The 16,626-nt window shown below is 43.4% G+C and overlaps 1 protein-coding gene across 3 annotated transcripts in view; it reads left to right on the forward strand.

Moving 5' to 3' along the window:
• ARFGEF3 (ARFGEF family member 3) overlaps positions 1 to 15,336 on the forward strand; it is a 116,430-nt gene extending 101,094 nt beyond the window's left edge. For all 3 annotated transcript variants that reach the window (XM_068150478.1, XM_068150487.1, XM_068150495.1), the window contains 4 exons: positions 337 to 468; positions 1,921 to 2,051; positions 6,460 to 7,690; positions 8,743 to 15,336. In XM_068150478.1, the coding sequence (XP_068006579.1) occupies positions 337 to 468; positions 1,921 to 2,051; positions 6,460 to 7,690; positions 8,743 to 8,934 (1,686 nt within the window). In that variant the 3' untranslated portion in view covers positions 8,935 to 15,336. The remainder of the gene's footprint in view (positions 1 to 336; positions 469 to 1,920; positions 2,052 to 6,459; positions 7,691 to 8,742) is intronic.
• Positions 15,337 to 16,626: the final 1,290 nt, after the last annotated feature.

Consider the following 16,626-nt stretch of genomic DNA (forward strand, 5'->3'; position numbering starts at 1 on the left):
TGGATTGGTTAACACAAGATAGAAGACAGTTGCTTGATCCTGTGGCTTCATGTTCCATATAGATGGATTTCTCAGCTCTCTACCCTTCTTGTAGCAAAAAAAATCCTGTTAAGTCATCACAGGCCAGAGTACATAAATCACAGTGCCTTTGCACTGGATGCATCAAATGCTAAATAGCAGGTGGTAATGGGACAGCTCACTCCCAATTTTGTATTCATAGATTCATAGAATCACCAGGGTCATTTAGTCCAGCCCTACACAAAGAGGCTGGACAGTGTTACAGTCACTGTCCTCATTTAACACACAGTGAAAGTCTGATACTGTGTTTCCTTGTAGAACCTGTTGGGCTATTTCCACAGTGGCTCTGAAAGCTTTAGTGGAGATGCCTGCGAAGTGAAGGTGGCAGCTCCCTCCCTCTCGCCAAGTGCTGAAGCTGAATACTGGAGAATCAGAGCCATGGCACAACAGGTACTGACCAATGGTTAGGGGAAGTCAGAGAACCCTCTAAACGTGGGGTTTTTCTTTATGAAAGTACATCTTTACCACCACCTTCCTCATGAACCCTACAAGTGAAGAATCCTTCATCCCTGCACTAAAATGTATGTGTCTAACAGGAAAAAGTCCTTAAAACTCTTGCCCTGTATGCAGGAACTAAGAGTGCCTAGAGTGAGGGAAGATGCATAGGTACCTGAGGATCAGTAATGCCTATTGTGAAATGTAAGTTCAGAAAGTAACCCTAGTGTACATCAGTGAGGAAGGGGTATGTTAGTGTCAGTATGAATCCCCATCTACAATGCCATATATATTTCTGATTATTCTGTTAAAGAATGAGAAATTCATAGGGAAAAAAAAAATGCACTGGAACAGAGACTATGATATGAACTTAGAAACCCAAGGTTTGTTCAATCTATCAAAGCAGAGCTTGAAAAGGAACACAAAAAAAAAGGTTACTGAGAGCTAGAGGATAGGGCTAATATTTAACAAACTGTTTAAATCTCACCACTAACTCCTAATCAGCAGAGCAAGCTTAGGGACAACCTCCTGTGGGTCTTTTTGACTACAGTGGAGGTCGTTGATTTTATGAAAGTAGCTATATGGAAATAAGTTGCTTGCAATACAGCAGACTGAACTTAATGACCTGCAGGGTACTGTAAAACTGTAAATACTGTATGGCATTTTTAGCATGGGAAAGCAGCTGGGTTGAAAGAGCCAGCTGATGCTTGGTGACAATTTCTAACTTAATTCTGCTTGAAAATCTGAGAAACAGACTGGGATTTGTGGTCACAAATAATGTGGCAGTGGCAGACTTTGAATGGAAAGTGTTTTAAATTAAGTTTTAGAGAAGCAGAACTCAAGAAAGGAGAGAATGTGGCATTTATACTTGTAGAAAATGTGGCACTCCCTAAGTCCTGCTTGGTGGAGATTTGACACAAATACTAAGCTACAAAACAAAGCAACAGCAACTGAGGGTGGTTTTCCTATTTCCTACCCAAAGAATTGCAAGCCAGATGTCTTGTGGCTAAAAATAGTCCTTCCAACAACCAACTTTTCTGTGTTCAACAGGCCAACTATGCAAACAGATCCTCATCCATTATATGTATGTTCTGATAGTAGTATACAGGCAGCAGAACCTTGTTTTGGTGTTTGGTATTGTGCCTTGTACAAGTTCAAAGGTGATGTTTGTCAGTTGCTCTGTGCTCTGCTGTGCATCTGGAGGTAGCCCATGGCTCTAAGGTAGTGTTAGCAAAGCAGTGTGCTTCTTCACAGGTCTGTCTAGGAGCATACTTTGCATTCTCTCCATCACTGTAAAAGTAAGTTACCTTAAATAGATCTTTCACACTGCAGGAACTCCTACTCTTGGGCCTCCCAGGGACCCAGTGCAAGTGCTAAACTAATTGTTTTATGTAACTCATTTTCTAGGTCTTCATGCTGGAGACTCAGTGTTCCCCAAAGACTCCTAGCAACAAGGAAGGGTTTGAACATGCCCAGTCATGTGTGCTCATCATTGACCTGCCACCAGATAAGAAACCAAATGGGCATACCCAGAGAAGGTAAAATCATGGTCAGGCTGGCAGAGATGTGAACTGAGCCTGGCAAACCATGCCTCTCCATAGGTCTCATCCAAAACCATGAAGTACAGTGAACAAATAAAAATTAGGGTTTAGTGATGGAGGGATCAGTAGGTTACTATTGTCTGCTCTTCATATGCAGCTGAGCAGCCATGTGCAAGAGCTGCTATCAGTCTAGACAAGCCTGTGTCAAGGCTTATGATATGGCCCTTAGAAAGCTAAATAAGGAAGAATCCTCTAGCAGAATGCTACAAATACCTGAAGGGCAAATAAGATCACAGGCAGCCTTCAAGTAGAGGAAATGCAGATTAAATTAGAAACAATTCTCACAGGAAATAGTAGGGAAACCTTTACATAGGAAACCTTGAGACTCCTGAGAGTTAAAAGTACCAGTTTGAGGAAAGCTTTGGAACTGCTGCTTTGTTTGTTAATGATACTTAACCAATTAAATTATGTCTGCTTCACTGATAGTCTTTTAAATTCAATACTACTGGATTAAGAAGGTTAAAAATAAAAAGTTAATGCTGAAACTGGAGCAGTATAATTTGAAGAGACCACATCCTAAGCTACACCACTGTCAGTATACTGACCTAGGAAATGTTTGCGCTTGGCACTTGGTTTTTGTGGAAGCCCTTCCATTTGGTACCACCTCAGAAACTTGTGCATTTGCATGACAGTCTAGTCCTGGCCAAGAATATTTCTTTTTGCTTGCACTCAGTTATTTCAACAACTGCTGTAATATCAGTAGGGCCAATAAGTAGAACTGTGCATTCAGGGTTTGTGTTTGCATTGCAAACTATGGGATGTATGGCACAGAATTGTCTTTTACTAGATACCAAATCCGTTTCTGTATTACTTCAAGCATTCTCATGCAGAACTAAACTGCTCCTTGCAACAAGGAGCCAGAATGTGATGGCCTTTGGATGGACAGGAAGAAAGAGTGCAAGAAGTCTATTCTTGCAGAGCTGTACAGAGGTTTTCCCAAGAGCAGGTGCTCTGTTGCTTTGCCTACAGAGAACGGGGCCTTGGCAGAGACAAAGAAAGGTCAATATCACTGCCTAAATCTTCCCTTTGTGGTGGGGAAATGTCTGCTTTACCCAAAGTTTTGCAGACCATCCTTGTTATAAACAATGCAAAGCAAAAAGCTTGGAGTGCTCCCCTCTCATAGCACATAGAGCATGCAGTCTAACAGGCTGCATTTGTAAAGGTAGCCTGGGTCTTGCTTGTTTACAACCAACAACTAAAGCTTGCAATTCACACAAAGTCTGAATGCTCTCACACTGCACTTTCTCTAAACAACTGCAAAAAGTTCATATGCCTGTAGGCAAATGGTAGCCCAGCAATGCTCATTTTTCACAAAATCAGGGCTCAGAAGTGGGCTGTGCCACTGTTTTGCATATTATTTGCTACACCAGTGCAGCAATATGCCAGTCTTGCATGCAACTAATTGTGGCCTTTCAGAAGTTTTACTTTAAACTTAGTGGGGTTTCCCTTTTTGCTTTTGTTTCCTTACTGCTGCATCGTTTCACAGGAAGCTGGGGTAAGGGAGCTTTTCTTCTTCCTAAAAAGTACTGATATATTTCAGTTTGAAACTTTGGGCAAAATAAGGAAATACTATCCTTCACCAGCTTTGGCATTGTGTAGTTCTCTACTTGTTTCTTTTGCAGCACTTTAAACTGCCCTTGTAAATTGCCTTTGTGGCTATTGCAAGGAAAGCAGATCTTCGTTCTGCTCCCGCTTTTGGAATAGGATGAGTTTCTTGAAATCAATGCAATCACGCATATATCTTTATCCATGCTTTTAAGAGGTTTTCTGAGTTAGAGCCTCTAATGACTTTTACAGCAGAAAACTACTTCCACATAAAAAAAATCCAATGTGTGTATTAATCATCGAGATTTTAGCACTGTCAGATAGTAAGACTACTAAACTGTGCTGCTGTATCAGCACTTGACAGCTGTGTCACGGCAAGGCAACTGGCGTGGGTAAATTAACCCAGGAAGCACAGTTCTGACTGGCCTTTTTTCAATGTTGCATTCTCAAAGCTGAGGTTTTTATATGATTCCTCAGACAAAAATCAGACCTTTTACTTTGGAGCTTCAAAGACACTTGTGAAAGTTGTTCAATGGAAGTAGAATAATTTTTGCAACCAAAAAAAATAATTCAAGATCTGCAACTGTACATCTCATGGTACCTGAAGATTTCAGTACTACAAAGAGACTTGATAGGGTGCTTGCTGGCATGGTTTAGTTGATTAGGTGGTGTTGGATGATAGGTTGGACATGATGATCTTGAAGGTCTCTTCCAACCTGGTCTGGTCTATTCTATTCTATTCTATTCTATTCTATTCTATTCTATCCTATTCCATTCTATTCACAGTATCACAGTGTCACTTAGGTTGGAAAGGACCTCGAGGATCATGGAGTCCAACCTGTCAACACAGACCCCATGACTAGACCATGGCACCAAGTGCCACGTCCAATCTCCTCTTGAACACCTCCAGGGTCAATGACTCAACCACCTCCCTGGGCAGCACATTCCAATGACGAATGACTCTCTCGGTGAAGAACTTCCTCCTCACCTCGAGTCTAAACCTCCCCTGGCGCAGCTTGAGACTGTGTCCCCTTGTTCTGGTGCTGGTTGCCTGGGAGAAGAGGCCAACCCCTTCCTGGCTACAACCACCCTTCAGGTAGTTGTAGAGGGCAATGAGGTCACCCCTGAGCCTCCTCTTCTCCAGGCTAAGCAATCCCAGCTCCCTCAGCCTCTCCTCATAGGGCTTGTGTTCAAGGCCTCTCCCCAGCCTTGTTGCCCTTCTCTGGACACATTCAAGTGTTTCGATGTCCTTCTTAAACTGAGGGGCCCAGAACTGGACACAGTATTCAAGGTGCGGCCTAACCAGTGCAGAGTACAGGGGCACAATGACACCCCTGCTCCTGCTGGCCACACTATTCCTAATGCAGGCCAGGATGCCATTTGCCTTCTTGGCCACCTGGGCACACTGTTGGCTCATATTCAGGTGGCTGTCGATCAGTACCCCCAGGTCCCTCTCTGTTTGGGAGCTCTCCAGCCACTCTGACCCCAGCCTGTAGCTCTGCATGGGATTGCCGTAGCCAAAGTGCAGCACTCGGCATTTGGACTTGTTGAATATATTCCATCCTATTCTATTCTATTCCTATTCTATTCTATTCTAAGTGAAAAATCTATTCCTTGCTTGATAGCAGTGCTAATTAAAATGTAACCTATTATAGTTCTCTAAAGTCATAACAAGCAGTGCTATGTGTGCTAGAGCACCAGCTCCTTTGAAGACATCACTGCTGTAATTTTACAAAGGCTGTTGTAAAAAATGCCCTAAGATAGGTTTCAGAGTTTATAGTTTGAAATCTGTGAGGTACTGAACAGCAATCCTGTCCACCTTTTCATCCTAGCCTGTCTTGTCTGTAAGCCTCTCAATGTTATTTACTGGTGAATGACCTGAAAATTGTGGTCGGAGGAATTCGCCATTCCTGGGCTTCCTGTGCAAATCAAAAATCAGTGAGATCTAGAACAACTTGGAGCACCTCTAACAGCAGCAGAGCTAAGAATCACTTAATATTATATGTGAAAAACAGGGTTAGGAATAGATATTTCCTTGTGCTTTCAAGTGTTCATTCGAAGTCTTAAGGGCAAACACCAAAACATGCCTTCAGCAAGGCTTCAGCTTCTTTGCATGCTCCATTGCACCGCTGTTTCTGAACGTGTTTTTGGATCAGCTGGATAATTGGCTCCTTGTGTTTTGTTTTTAAGAACTATGCCTGGCATCAGTGGAAATAGAAACCAAGTAGTAAAGTAGCTGTGGCCTCAATATGTCACAGCCAAGTTAAGGTTGGCTGAAGTGCCAGGGAAGGAATTTTAAGGCTATTTAAACTTAGTCAAAGTTCAGCAGCACAAATAGAAAATGCAGCTGGGGACCAGTGGCAGAAAGGCTGCCCAACCTGTGCTAACAAATTCCCTGGTTATAGCAGGCTGTGATATTGAAAGTACTTGCAGCTGCCATGAAACTGAAGCTCAGAATATTTATTCTCTCAGTGCTAGACATCCCTGAGAAAAGGATGAAGATTACAACAGAGTCTTCCTTTAATACCAGTTGTGCACAACTGCCATCAGTGTGCTTACTGTGGACAGTTATTTTTCTTAGTCAGTGTGCCTTGTTTTCTAGGGAATTGGTTGGAAGAGTAGCTCAAAGACTCTTCCACACAACTTTATCTTCCTCAACTATTTCATAACAAGGCTGTACAAACATTCACATCTTTCCTGTTAGAGTCTAAAATACAAACTATTCCTGCTCTTCTGCTAAAAGCACAGTGCAATGTTTTCATTTGATTTTGTTTTTCTTTCCTGTGCTTGGTTTACCAAGTATTCCTTTCAGAACAATAGTGGTGAGCTTGCTGTCCCACCAAGTACTGCTCCAGAATTTATATGACATCTTGCTGGAAGAATTTGTGAAAGGCCCTTCTGCCTTCGAGGAGAAAATGACAGTGCAAGTACCAGAAAATAAGTTGGCTGGCTTTCTCAGGTACATCTCCATGCAAAATCTGGCTGTTATCTTTGACTTACTGCTGGACTCATACAGAACAGCCAGAGAGTTTGACACCAGACCTGGCTTGAAGTGTTTGCTGAAAAAAGTTTCTGGCATTAGTGGAGCTGCCAACTTGTATCGCCAGTCAGCAATGAGCTTTAACATCTACTTCCATGCTTTGATTTGTGCAATCCTGACAAACCAGGAGAGCATCACTGCAGAGCAAGTGAAAAAGATCCTCTTTGAAGATGATGAGAGAAGCACTGATTCCTCACAGCAGTGTTCTTCAGAAGATGAAGACATTTTTGAAGAAACTGCCCAGGTCAGTCCCCCCCGAGGGAAGGAGAAGAGGCAGTGGAGGGCTCGAATACCATCGCTGAGCGTGCAGCCTATCAGCAACGCGGACTGGGGATGGCTCATCAAGCGGCTTCATAAGCTCTGTATGGAACTCTGCAACAACTATATCCAGATGCATCTGGACCTGGAGAATAATGTAGAAGAGGCTCCAGTGTTCAAAGGTGACTCTTTCTTCATTTTACCATCCTTTCACTCAGAAACCTCCACCCCATCAACTGGAGGGCAATCTGGGAAGGACACACCATCGGAAGATGACCGGAGTCAGATCCGGGACCAGCTGGGAGACTGTCTGACACCCCGAGGAGGAAGTGGAGAAATGTTGCTGCTACCCCCTCCCCTAAGTCCTAAACCAGAGAAAAAAGAGCAAACCAGGAAAAAAGAATGGTGGGAGAGTGCTGGCAACAAGATCTACACTATAGCCACTGACAAAACTATCTCCAAGCTCATGACAGAATACAAGAAAAGAAAGCAGCAACAGGCCATGACATCCTTCACCAAAGAGGTCAAAGTGGAAAAGAAAGGGGAGTTCATGGGCTCAAGAGGGCCAGACTCGCCCATACTCCAGCGGCCACAACATCTTATGGATCAAGGTCAAATGAGGCATTCATTCAGTGCTGGTCCTGAGATCCTGAGACAAGAGAAGAGACCACGCTCAGGATCCACAGTCAGCTCCCTGAATATATCTGTTAGAGATGCCGAGGCCCAGATACAGGTAGGACAGAGTTGTGGAATGCTAACAATACCAATGATTAAAAGGATACTTATTAATATTTTTTCCCATTGCTTTTATGAAAATTATTATAATCTCTTCATTTAATGATACAAAGAAGTCACCCTGATGAGGACTGAGTATCTCAGCATCTAGCACCAAGAAAAACCTCCCCTGGTGCAGCTTCAGACTGTGTCCTCTTGTTCTGGTTCTGGTTGCCTGGGAGAAGAGACCAACCCCCACCTGGCTACAACCTCCCTTCAGGTAGTTGTAGACAGCAATAAGGTCTCCTCTAAGCCTCCTCTTCTCCTGGCTAAGCAATCCTAGCTCACTCAGCCTCTCTTCATAGGGCCTGTGCTCCAAACCCCTCACCAGCTTTGTTGCCCTTCTCTAGACACATTCCAGCAAGTCAACATCTTTCCTAAACTGAGGGGCCCAGAACTGGACACAGGACTCAAGGTGTGACCTAACCAACGCTGAGTACAGGGGCACAATGACCTCCCTGCTCCTGTTGGCCACACTGTTCCTGATACAGGCCAGGATGACATTTGCCTTCTTGGCCACCTGGGCACACTTAAGGCTTTTGAAAATGCCATGCTGCTTGTCACAGTGCTTTTGTTCTTAAAGGGGGTTTTTGTTAACTCCACAGCAGAAAGTGATCTCTCTTGCTAAACTGAAACTTGCTCCTTGCATGTCCAAGTGAACAAATCCATGAAAACATCAACCTTGAGAGTCTCTGTTCACTATGGGATAAAAGGTGATGAAGGGTGAGCACTGATATCTGCAACACAAAGCCAAACAGTGGCTTGCAGTAATGAATGTGACATAGGAAGACGCAGTGAACATTAAATGAATACGTTGGCATTACTCAGGGAGGTTGGAACTAGATGATCCTTGTGGTCCCTTCCAACCCTGACTGATACTATGATACTATGATACTCAGTCCTCTTCATGAGGCTGTGACCGCCAGATACCTTATTTTCTGCCTCTAGCAATGGTCTCACCTACCTAAGAACATCCTCTGAAGAGGTTTTTTTTATCCAATTTGTTTATAGGCATGGACCAACATGGTGCTGACAGTCCTCAACCAGATTCAGGCCCTGCCAGACCAGACTTTTGCAGCCCTGCAGCCAGCAGTGTTCCCCTGTATCAGCCAGCTGACTTGCCACGTGACAGACATCCGTGTCCGCCAGGCCGTGCGGGAGTGGCTGGGAAGAGTGGGACGTGTTTACGATATCATCGTTTAAAGCTAGCTGTGGGCTGTTGCAAAGGGGGCAAGACATCCAAGGTATACAGCTAAGAAGTATTTGGGGTTCATTAATTGCCTATTTGTTGGTGATAATCTGAGAAACAGTGAGCTTGTCAGTGTATATCCTCTATCCACTTGAGACTGTGTCCCCCTCACTCACCCTAGCAAAGGAGGCAAGGTGTAAGTGTGTCCAGGGGGGTCTGGAATAGGCCCAGGCAATGCCAGTGTATCAAGCTGGTGCCTGAAGAAGTGACACATTTCAGTAGCCTTCATTTAAATTAAAATTTGCAACAGTGGGAGCCCCACTAAACTGCAGCAGAGCCTCCACCCATGCAATTAGCTGTGAATGCAACTGTCATCTGGAAGTCAAACCAGGCCAGTAAGCCTATGTAGCTGTTCTGAAAAATGTCAGGGAAAAGGTGGGGTTATAGGACAAATAAGAAGTTGACACTTTCCCCTTCTGAGATTAGCATGAAAGAGGAAAGCCTAATAAGATAACTGCAGTAACTATATGCCTCACTCACCAGAGAAAGTGGAAATTTATTTTGCTTTGAGAAGAACCTTTGAAGTCTGGTCACATCTGGGGTATCTATTGACTATTAAAGTATCCTAGGTCTAAAACTGGTGAACCATGTACAGACAAGTCATCCTTTCCCTGCTCTTGTGGAGTATGGCTTGAAGAGAAATGACACTGTCAAGCTGCTCTCCTTACAACACTACCCTGGCTGCCTCTTCAGCTATGTTAACAGCTGATCATTTTCCACTTGTCTAAGTCTCCACTGAGGGCAACCAGGAAGTTTATTTTGCTGTTTCCTTTGAAGCTGGGGGGAAAGGCACAGCACAGAGCAAATACCAGCATGTGTCAACATCCAGCATTCAACTGAACAGAGCAGAGTGTTCCAGTTTAAGCAGCACTGCAAAGTTAGCTTATGCTTCTACTGGAAATTTATGTTTGCTTCTATAGAGCTGCTGTAGCCAGGAACACCTTTATCACCTGTGGTAAACCTAGCCTATCACTCCACATTGAGCTGAATTAAGATGGAAAGTAGTCTGTAAGGAAGGCACCTTTTCCTCTTCACTTTCCTGTCTGCTGCTGTAAATAGAGGGGACAGATCCTCATGGAGGCACCTCCTGCTCTGTGCAGCGCTCACAGGGACTACTACAATTTGCTGATATTACTAAGAAGGAGAAAGGAAAAGATTTGCTACTGTGTTATTGATGACATACACAAAGCTCTTCACACTAGACACAGCAAAGGGTTGCCTTGCTGCACAAGTTAGGTCAAAGCCCTGGGACGTTCCTTCTTATACTCCCACACTAAGTAATTTGTTGATTAGAAGTTGAAATAATTTGTTGAAAACAAGTTCATTTTAATCTTGGGTGACCCCTTAATGTATTCTCCCAAGGCTTTTAAAATGTGCACACCAACTAAATATACAGCTTCAGTCTCTGCTCCAAAGCATCCTTAAAATGGCATCTCTCTATATCAGGCCTGGATTTGCACAGCTAACTGCTCATAGCATCTTGAACCTAGAAAAACAGAGGGAGCCAAGAGGTTCCACTGAACAGCCATCGCTCAATCTGATGTGTTCACAAAGAGTCTACCACCATCCTCCTGTCTTTTCCCTTCTTCCTTCCTTTTGCACCCACAAACCAGACAGCAGTAGCTACCCAAAGTGAGGATTTATTGTAACAAAAATTACTCAGCACTCCTTCCAACAGCTAAACTACAAGTTCAGATATCTGTCAGGAATCTACCACTACACAACTAATTAAGCTTTAACCTTAAGGAATATTCTTTTCAGAAAGATAAATCAGAATGTGCATGCACTCACTCACAAAGGGGGAAATCCCACTTAAGGGTACTCAAAATACACACTCACCAAAGGGAGGTGAGGACTCACTCAATCTGCAGAAGTATCCTTAGATGGTGTCTTACTGTAAGGGGAGAGGGTCCAACTAAGGCTGCTTGCTTTGAGGGGAACCAACTCAATAACTCTAGGGGAACTCCATTGATGTACCTGAGTCGAGGGTGCACCGTGGTCAGTTGTAATTAGTTGGAGGGCTGAGCCCATACACACAACCACACAAAACCAGGGTCTGATTAATGTCTGAGAGGCACCAAGCTGATACTTGTCAGCCTCTGGCAAGCCTCAGCTCTTTGTCAAACGTCTGCCAGGTTTTTGTGTTTCTGTCAGGGTGGTTGTATCTGCCACCCCTCTATTGCCCACTTCCCACCTGCTAGACTCGTGCAGGAAATATTTGTCCACTGCCTTTCTATAGTGTCAGTCACAGAGTTTCCCTTTCTTTCAAGACTAACCTTTGCTAAATTGTGTCAAGGACACAAAATTTCCAGTAAAACAGCCCTTTCTTACTATCTATATTGACTTCATACATTAGTAACTTAACAGTTTTATCAGTTGTCAGTGTTCTCCCCAAAATGTCACACTACTTTGCTGACAGAGGAGATTAGCACTTGGCATGTGGGAGAGTAGCAGCATGGTTTAGTTTCTGTTGCCATGTCTTTCTTACACATCTTTAGGTAAAGAATGGTTATCATTTTTAAAGTTTTTATTGGGCAGCTATGCAGAACTGGTTTTAAAGCAGTACACTAATGAGGCAACAATAGACATCATCATAATATATTGTATAACAAACACCTAACAGCTGGTTTCCATTACACATGCATTGAAGATGCACATCTTTTGTGTACTAATCTAACCCAAATCCCTAAATTATATTGGAGAAGTAAAATTGATAGCAGTACTAATGAAATCACTCAGGACTCCAGAGGAGGGTCTAGTATCTAGGAAACACTGTGGTGATGTGTTGTGGTTGCAATACAGAATCCTTCTATGAAACAGAAAGGCATGACAATACCACCCCCACTCAGCCTTCAAGCACGTGAAGGCAGCATAGCCCAGCATCATTTGATTAGCTACCTTGACCCAAAATGCTTAATTTCAACGTTTTTTTTCAGTACAAATGCCATAGTGGAAATCAGAAGTTGATTTGCTATATTGCTGCTGCCCAACATTGCCCTCCAAATGATGCACCGAGTGCCCATTGTCACCCTCAGTGCCTCTGCTCATTAACATTCCTCTATGAAGATTCATGAGTAACTTCCAGTAATTCCAGAAATTTAAACTCTTTGAAGCAGGAGGCTTTACCTAAGCAAAGTTTAGCATGTGCTGCTCTTCCTTTTCCTTGTATGGTAAGCAGGTGAGGACAGCAGCCCATGGCCACTTCAGGAACCTTTCATCTGATATGCAGAAGCTTTCTGATGCATCTTCAAAGTATCAATAAATTGTAAAATGGGGTTGGGTCATCAGATCCTTTTTTGCTAGCCATAGTCATCAGCAAGGCCCAAAGGATTACAATGCTAAACACATGAAGTCACCGTTTCATAGATCTGCACAGACTGTCTCATGTGTACTTTGGGTCCTAGGTTGCCAGCGTGCTACTTTCAGGCCTCACAAAGCAAGCTTTGAGCCCAAAGGGGCAGTCTGCCAGAACAGTCCCAGGAGCAGGGTGCTGGCACCAGCTTGTCCTAAGCTTCAGAAGGGGACTCTCCTACTCTGAACACCCTAACCATGTGCAGCTGTACCGTGCTACAGCAGCTTCTCTGCTTTTCCCTTGTGGGTGGGGAAGCACCTCAGTCAGTAGCACAAAGTAGCCCTTGTATCCATGTGTAAGTCCTCACACAGCCCACTCAAATCCTTCCTCAACCCCACAATGCAAAGCATGAGCTAGGAGCAGTATTTGATGTTGAATCAGAACATTGGAGCTTTGAAAAACCAGAGTCTGTGTATCAGAACCTGAGCTTGCTCTTTCTGTTTGCTGTGGTTAATTACCACATTCTTCTCTTGTAAAACTCTCTTCCTTGTAAAACTCCCCATATGGACAACACAACTTTTTCCTTATCATGGAAAAAAACCCTAGAAACTATATATTTAAATCATGTCCTCTGGACTATAGCTGGCTCACGTCAAGGCCAAGCAAGAGTTAAGCTGTGATCTATAAGCTACTTTGCCTTTCCATGTGAGTGTCAAAACAGTTAGCAATAGAGAGGTCCAGCTCTGTGTGCTGCCTGCGCTGTGTACCTCTCTTCACAGCTTAGGCCTGCACTCAAAGTGCTTAAGCTGCTGAAATAAATGTGAGTTACCTTCCAGGATATCTTCAACACTCAAGATTCAATCCTTAAACCCTTTGATCCCTATATACAGGTTCCCAAGTTCTCAGGAAAGAGGAAGTCCTGTACAGTTCTTGTATCACCCTCTCTGTTGCTGTCCTCTATACTCCTCCTGCTTGAAAATTCCACAAGAACCAGCACATACTTCCATGCATCCCAGTGCCCCAAAGTTGGAACCTTTGCTTTGGCACAGGTCCAGTTTTTACATGTAAGAGGCAGACCATAGCAAGCCAAAGTAGTTTCATTCTACCTTACTCATCTGTGTAGAAGCTAATTCAGAAATCAAATGTGTGGGTTTGCTATTTCACCTTCAGTAATCCATTCTGGTAATGCTATTACTCAGTGAGAATTTGGTTTTAATTCACAAACAAAGAAGTTAAGTGCTTTCTTTCCTTGCCCTTGCTTTTGTATGGGTGTGCTAAGATTGTGCTTAAGCAAAGTAAGTACTCATGACTTTGGTTGCAGTGATTTCTGGGAGGATCTGTGTATGTGCAGTGCTAACCAAGGTGTATGACATGAAACAGGGAGTTTGTCAATTTTGGACCATTCCACAGTTGTTTGGAGAAATAATGCACTACCATCATTTAAAAATCAAACCCAAGTTTAGCTGCTTCTATTATCAAAGGACCAAGTTACCATAGCACATAAGCACAAATGATGGCTTTTATGCAATGTAGATAACAGCATCCGGCAGCTATGATCCCTCTTCACTGAATCTCTCTACTTTGAGTAGGGCTTCTGTAGGGATACAGCCTAAGGGTCTCTTAGCAACCCTCACCAGCAGCGTGCCTGGGACCCTGGAAAGTTGTACAGCAGCAATGAAGAATTTGTAGTTCCTCTTTCTGTTATTTCCATTAATCCCTCCCAGAACATATACTTTATATGTGATGCTAACTGTATGAAGTCATACTAAACTAACAGCTTTGGCTAAACATGGAGTGCTGGCTATTAAGAAAAGTAAAAATAGCAGATCCCACAAGTATGCATCAGATCCTGGATGAATGTAATAATGAGCTTGCCTGTGGGACCAGATCCCTCAAATTACTTTTGGCAGATTTGCAGGCTGATGTTCTCATAGTCTCCACTGCCACAGTGAATCAGGGAACTAAGTTCATGGAAGGTGGGTTTTGTTAAGAAACGTGGCAACAGGATCTATTTCAATCATTATTTCAATCATTTTGCCCACTTTTCAAAAGGATAGTTAAGTACTTCCAGAAATTTCATCTAGATACCATGGAGCACCAAGACCCTATTCCCTATCCATACATTTGGTTCAGCTGGGCTGTGGTGAAGTGCCGTGCTTCTACAAGCAGCAAGCTGAAAGGGCTGAGCTAGTGGAGAGACACAGGTGCACAGGTTCAAGCAAGGGACACATACCACCTCCACAAGGAGGCCGTGGCTCCTTAACCCCCAACTCTGCAGAAGAAAGCAGGATTCAATACCAAAGGGAGAACAGCCAGGAAGGGCAGAGGCTGGTGGCGACAGAGCTCTGTGCTGCACGCTGTTTGCTGGAGCAGATGAGAGCAAGAGATTGAAAAGTATGCCATGACAGCAGTGAGCACCTTCTTTTAGTTCCCCCCACTTTCTCCTCTCACACACATCCCTCCCACCACCACTTTTTGCTATTATTTGTGAGACTGCAAACAGTTCTACAGACCCTTCGCCCAGAACTGAAAATTGAAAGCAAGCCAAAGGGAGTGGACACTCCATTTTGCCAAAGATCTAAGCCTCTCCTGTTTGAAAATCTGACAAAAGCAAGCTTTTTATTCCCATGATGATGGCTGCCATAGGAAGTGTTCTACCACTAAACGTGATTTCCAGGACTTCATCTCTCTAGCTGTATATTCAGGAGGAGCCACCAATACTTTCTAAGAGAGACTGTAAATCAAGCAAGTTCTTACACTGGGTTTACCTTCTACTGAGTTCGTACCTAGCTGCAGTTCCCTGGTCTCATCCATGTTTCCTTCCTCTACCTTTCTGCTCTTCTTTAGAGAAACACCTCCCTGTACCTGCCATGTCCTGTTGTGCTGCTAGCTTTGTTTGGTCCTTGGGTGTCCAGGCAGTCACTGTCAGCTGGCTTGCAAATTGTATTTTGTGTATATTTTATTCTGACTGAATTCTGAGATGGAAATATTTTAAAACAAATTATAAACTATTTATGTTGCTTGTGTTGTAGAATAAAAGAGAAAAAGGCAAATGCAAAATAAATTATGCTTTGGTTTTGTCTAAAGAAAGTTATTCTACAGATAGCAATGAAGCAAAGGAGCAGAACTGATACAGGGTCTGAAATACTTGGTATGTTCAGCAGGGACTGCAGTTTTCACACTTGATCTGGCAAATTTAGTTGCTTTGAACTGCTGGCTTGGGGTTTTTTTTGCAGGAGCTGAGATCTCAACACTTTAACAAATGAGCCCTACACCATTCCTAAGCAGTCTGTAGGATGAAGCTACTGAGGCAACTAAAAGTGCAAGTAGACATTATGCAGAAGTTTGGAAGTATCTAAACAGGTGAAGCGTTTGAATAGGGGGAGGAATGAGGAAAATACTTCCAGCTTTGATTTCATTAGGGGTGTAATTTAAAAACAAAACCAACAAAAACCCACAAACACAAAATGCACAACAAACAAAACCCAACCAACAACCACACCAAAAAAGAGACACAAACCCACACACAAAGATGGCAGGAAAGTCATCTACTTTCAATCACATGACTTTGAAAACGGTCCTGAAAGATAGCCGTAGAGATTGAACCCTCCAAAGTCATCACACAAAGGAACTACACTGTCACTGAAATCCAGACAGCACCTGTCCCACCACCCCAACCCCTAGCATGAAAGCCACTCCATACAAAACCCTCCAGGGGCAAGCAACCATCACAGGACAGGGCTCCTCAGAGCACTAGTCCATAGCCAAATTTCTGTTCATTTTTTAAGCTAGGCATTCCCTCGGTTTAGCTGGCACTCATAATGTGCTCCCAGTCTACAGGTGCATGCAAAGAGCATGAGTGCTGCAATGCTTCATCCCTCTAAAAAAACTCAGCAAGGACTCTCTCCTATTGCCCAAATCCCTCTTTTGATTACAGTTGGATCAGTGATTGCTCCTGCTGGAGAAAAACCTAATTGAATTGAAATACCTAATGAAACAGTAAACACTTCCACAGCAGCTACACATGCTGCAACCAAAGTTTGGGTACAGAAGAAGAAAAGGTTGACCAGTATGCCTGTCAAGAGAATGTTTATGGGGTTTCCTGAAAGCAGGAGTGTTTCACTGACAAGACACAGCAGAGAGTAACCTTGCACAAGAGCATCCTCAGCATTAGCAGATTACAAAGCAATGAAGTGAGGTTGTGATGCTTTATTTTTTGGCACTTCTAGTAAAACAAGAGTGTGTAAAATCCCAGCTGCTGGACCTCATTCCATTCCAGGAAACCACCTTCTGCTGCTCCTTACAGCTTATTTGGATCACTTAAGAAAGATTTTCATTTCTTCCTAAACAGTGT

This window comes from Melanerpes formicivorus, unplaced genomic scaffold (genome assembly GCF_026170545.1).
Source record: "Melanerpes formicivorus ecotype bairdi unplaced genomic scaffold, bMelFor1.0.p_v2 SCAF_2, whole genome shotgun sequence".
Classification (NCBI taxonomy): domain Eukaryota; kingdom Metazoa; phylum Chordata; class Aves; order Piciformes; family Picidae; genus Melanerpes; species Melanerpes formicivorus.